At 32.5% G+C, this 3,944-nt stretch overlaps 1 protein-coding gene across 2 annotated transcripts; it reads right to left on the bottom strand.

Moving 5' to 3' along the window:
* Nucleotides 1-815: 815 nt before the first annotated feature.
* On the bottom strand, nt 816-3,070 carry LOC139846914 (hypersensitive-induced response protein-like protein 1). Of its 2 annotated transcripts, XM_071836492.1 has the most exons (7): nt 3,032-3,070; nt 2,524-2,564; nt 2,180-2,381; nt 1,913-2,033; nt 1,731-1,822; nt 1,547-1,643; nt 816-1,368 (listed from the first exon to the last, which is right to left on the bottom strand). In XM_071836492.1, exons 3-7 carry the CDS (start codon nt 2,366-2,368, stop codon nt 1,010-1,012), a joined length of 858 nt encoding a protein of 285 aa, XP_071692593.1. In that variant the 5' UTR covers nt 2,369-2,381; nt 2,524-2,564; nt 3,032-3,070; the 3' UTR covers nt 816-1,009. The 2 variants fall into 2 exon arrangements, with proteins under 2 accessions (XP_071692593.1, XP_071692592.1); XM_071836491.1 differs by lacking the exon at nt 3,032-3,070 and having other exon boundaries at nt 2,524-2,809.
* Nucleotides 3,071-3,944: the final 874 nt, after the last annotated feature.

Raw genomic sequence — 3,944 nt, 5'->3', positions numbered from 1 at the left:
CAAAAAAATTATAATTTTACTTTTGTTTTATGCAGGATAATAAAAAGATATATAGTTGGGCTAAATAAATGAGTAGCCCATTTAGTTAGGGTATAAAATATGAAGAGATACAAGTGGCCAAAGCTGAGATATTGCGCTAGTATAACCTGCATACCCACGACCTTCTAATAAAAAGTCATTCAGAGAAATCGTCACCTATTGAACAAAACCAACTTTGTTGGCATATATGTGGGCCAATGTTTACCCAGTTACAATAAGAGTCTTGTGGGCCTGTTATTAATAGAACAATCCAGCTTTTTCCCAGTAAATATCAATCGGCTAATACTCTCCAATAATTTGAGTGATAGACTAAACGCTTAAACCGAAGTCAAAGTCTACAAATAAAGAAGATATCAATTTTAGTTAAAATATCGGTCAGTTATATATATCCAAATGGAACATGAAGAACACGAACTTGGCCCAAGTAACCTAATCACAAACAAAATGAACGTCGATTTTTTTATGTTTGATGTATGTATGTTGCATCGGATTATCAGACATACATACACATACATATATAGTAATAACATTGTACCAGTAGACAATAGTAGTAGCGTACAGTGGATTATAACAGCACGAAGTAAATTAAGTAACCAGAAAGTTTAAACAACAACATTTGTGACTCGTTGATATTCAACTTCAACACTAAAGTAAGAAATAGTGCGCTAGCGCTTAAACGACCAATTTATACCACAACAATTTTACCTTTAAACGTAATACAAAAGTAAGATAATCGAAGCGGTATAATATAAGACATTTTTAATATATAAAAACACCATACTAACAGAGAGTCAACATCCTTTCGAGGATGAACCAGCAACAGTAGAACATATATAACGAAATTAACAAACCCTAACACAAACCAATAAAGTAGACTGGTATAAACAGACACATATAGTTAGTTACGAAAACATAAAATTATTCTCTTAATCCGTGCGTTTTCACTCAAACTTAAACGTGGCTGAGACAATCAGTCGGTAGCATTACCCTGAAGAAGTCCATCACGTATCTGAGTAGCCACATCACGAACAGCCCCGGGCCCATGGGGGATAAACACAGCAGAGGATTTCGAACAAGCTCCAATTTCCTTCATGGTGTCAAAATACTGAGTCACTAAAACCATGTCCATCACATCTTTAGCAGTCGTTCCAGGAACATTGACCGAAAATCCCAACACACTGTCTCTTAAACCGTCCACAATCGCTTGACGTTGTCGTGCAATACCCAATCCCGACAGGTACTTCGATTCAGCCTCACCCTCGGCTCTCTTGATTTGTAATATCTTTTCAGCTTCGGCCTTCTCAGTAGCCGCCACCCTCAGTCGTGCAGCTGCCGATATATCAAATCAATTTTTAACACTTGACCAGTTAAATTTATAGCAAAAATTCTTTAGTTAATGTAATATGTTTGTTTTAACTGTATAAACTAAAAAAAAAAAAAAAAAAGTATCTTTATAAACAACACTTGACCCGACCCGCACATTTTGCCACCACTACTGAAACTTTACCTGCATTGATCTCATTCATTGCTCTCTTCACATGCTCATCTGGCGCTATATCAACGATTAGAGTTTGAACGATCTCAAAACCATATGCAGACATCGCCTACAAGCAATCAAAACAGAAAAACATCACATAATCAATTTGTTCAAACACATACAAATTACTCACCCATTAATTTAATCAAATTACCTTTTCAAGTTCTTCTTCAACAGCCTTAGCAATTTCATTCTTTTGCTCAAAAGCATCATCAAGATCAAGCTTTGGAACACTAGCTCGTATAACTAAACGTAAAGATTAAATGTACTAAGCATAACATATATAGATGATAAAAATAAATAATAAAAATTAATAAATTTATTGAAGGATTTTACCATCAAAAACATAAGCCCTGATTTGGGACTTTGTGTTAGTAAGTTTATAGAACGCATCATTTGCCTTATCAGCCAGAGCACGATACTGAATTGAAGCTACAACATTCACAAATACGTTGTCCTAGAAACAAAAAAACAAAAAAAAACATATTCCTTACAAAAATACCTTCAACAATTAAGTATGTTTATTTATGTAGGTATACACATACATATTGTGTGTTTATAACTAAAAAATGTGCAAATGAAAAAGGGAAGAAAAATAAGGACCTTAGTTTTGGTTTCACACTTGACATCTAACTGTTGAAGCCTTAGTGTGAGTTGACCTGCAATTTTTTTCCCACAAAACCAAGGCACACAGTGACAACCCGGTTCAAGAACATCTTCAAACTTACCAAAAGATTCCTTAATTGCAACATTTGATTGATCCACTTTATACAAACAACATAAATCTCCCATGATCCTAACAAACCTTTATAGGAAAATCAAGAAAAACAAAAAATAAAATTATGTTAGTTCACTGAGGAGTTTTCACAAACACATGGTGTGCAACATAATATAATATAATCTTATGAAAAAAAAAAAAAAAAAAAGGTGGGTGAGAGGGGTTTTACCTGAGGAAGATGATTTAGGAAGATCAAGAATGGAATAGCGTCTGGTGGAGTAAAAAAAATGTTACCTTTTGTTTTATAGGAGAAAAATAAGAAAGATGAAATACGCGTGACAAAAGTTGTTGTAACAGAAAACGATCTTTTATGGAAACCTCCCCTATGTCACTGGTTTCTGTTTTTGTTCTCATCATATTGTGTGTGTGAATGGTTGGTTGGTTGGTTTTTGTGCAATTGGTGATGTTTGGTGGCTTGTTTCAATTTCAAAGATTTTTAGTTGTGTTAATGTTTGTAGTTCTGAACCTGATAATTGATCAGTTAAGGTGATTATAATATTGGAGTAGTATTTAATAGAGATGAGGGTGTAAATCTTTATTTAGTCACGTTTCTATTAGTAGTTATTAGTATTACTATTACTATATGTTATAGTTTTAAATATTGGTAATTGTTTAGCAAGTTTGAATCGATAATTTGTGAGTGACCGAAGTTGGAGAGTGGGAGTAATTTACTTTACCTGAAAAATAGTGGTAGTATGTTTCTATATTTTTTTTCTCACACGTTGTAATCTTCTAGGCTATATATTTTGTCAAGACCTCATGAATAAAAGCACTTGCGTAGTCATGTGGTTGAATTGATCTTTATTTTATTTTGCATATCCACAAAGTAAACCATTCAGTATATTTTAGTTTTATTTGAGTTAAAAAGGGGCTTGTAACCAACACCGCTCCTCTTTTCCATCTTGTCCGGCACTTTTTCGTTCTAATTTCTCTCTGACGGGTACAACCTTGTAACGCTGCTCGTGCTTTTGGATGTTTTCTCTTTTCTATGTTTGCTATCGTAGTGTTTGTAGTGACCCGAACTTTTTCATGTTTATATATATTAATTGAGATTGATATTTACATGATTAAATGTTTCCAACATGTTAAGCAATCAAACTTGTTAAGACTTGATTAATTGAAATATGTTTCATATAGACAATTGACCACCCAAGTTGACCGGTGATTCACGAACGTTAAAACTTGTAAAAACTATATGATGACATATATATGGATATATATATAGTTAACATGATACTATGATAAGTAAACATATCATTAAGTATATTAACAATGAACTACATATGTAAAAACAAGACTACTAACTTAATGATTTTTAAACGAGACATATATGTAACGATTATCGTTGTAAAGACATTTAATGTATATATATCATATTAAGAGATATTCATACATGATAATATCATGATAATATAATAATTTAAAATCTCATTTGATATTATAAACATTGGGTTAACAACATTTAACAAGATCGTTAACCTAAAGGTTTCAAAACAACACTTACATGTAACGACTAACGATGACTTAACGACTCAGTTAAAATGTATATACATGTAGTGTTTTAATATGTATTTATACACTTTTGAAAGA

This window comes from Rutidosis leptorrhynchoides, chromosome 5, assembly GCF_046630445.1.
Source record: "Rutidosis leptorrhynchoides isolate AG116_Rl617_1_P2 chromosome 5, CSIRO_AGI_Rlap_v1, whole genome shotgun sequence".
In the NCBI taxonomy this organism is placed as follows: Eukaryota; Viridiplantae; Streptophyta; class Magnoliopsida; order Asterales; family Asteraceae; genus Rutidosis; species Rutidosis leptorrhynchoides.
This window is presented reverse-complemented; position numbering and strand designations above follow the sequence as displayed.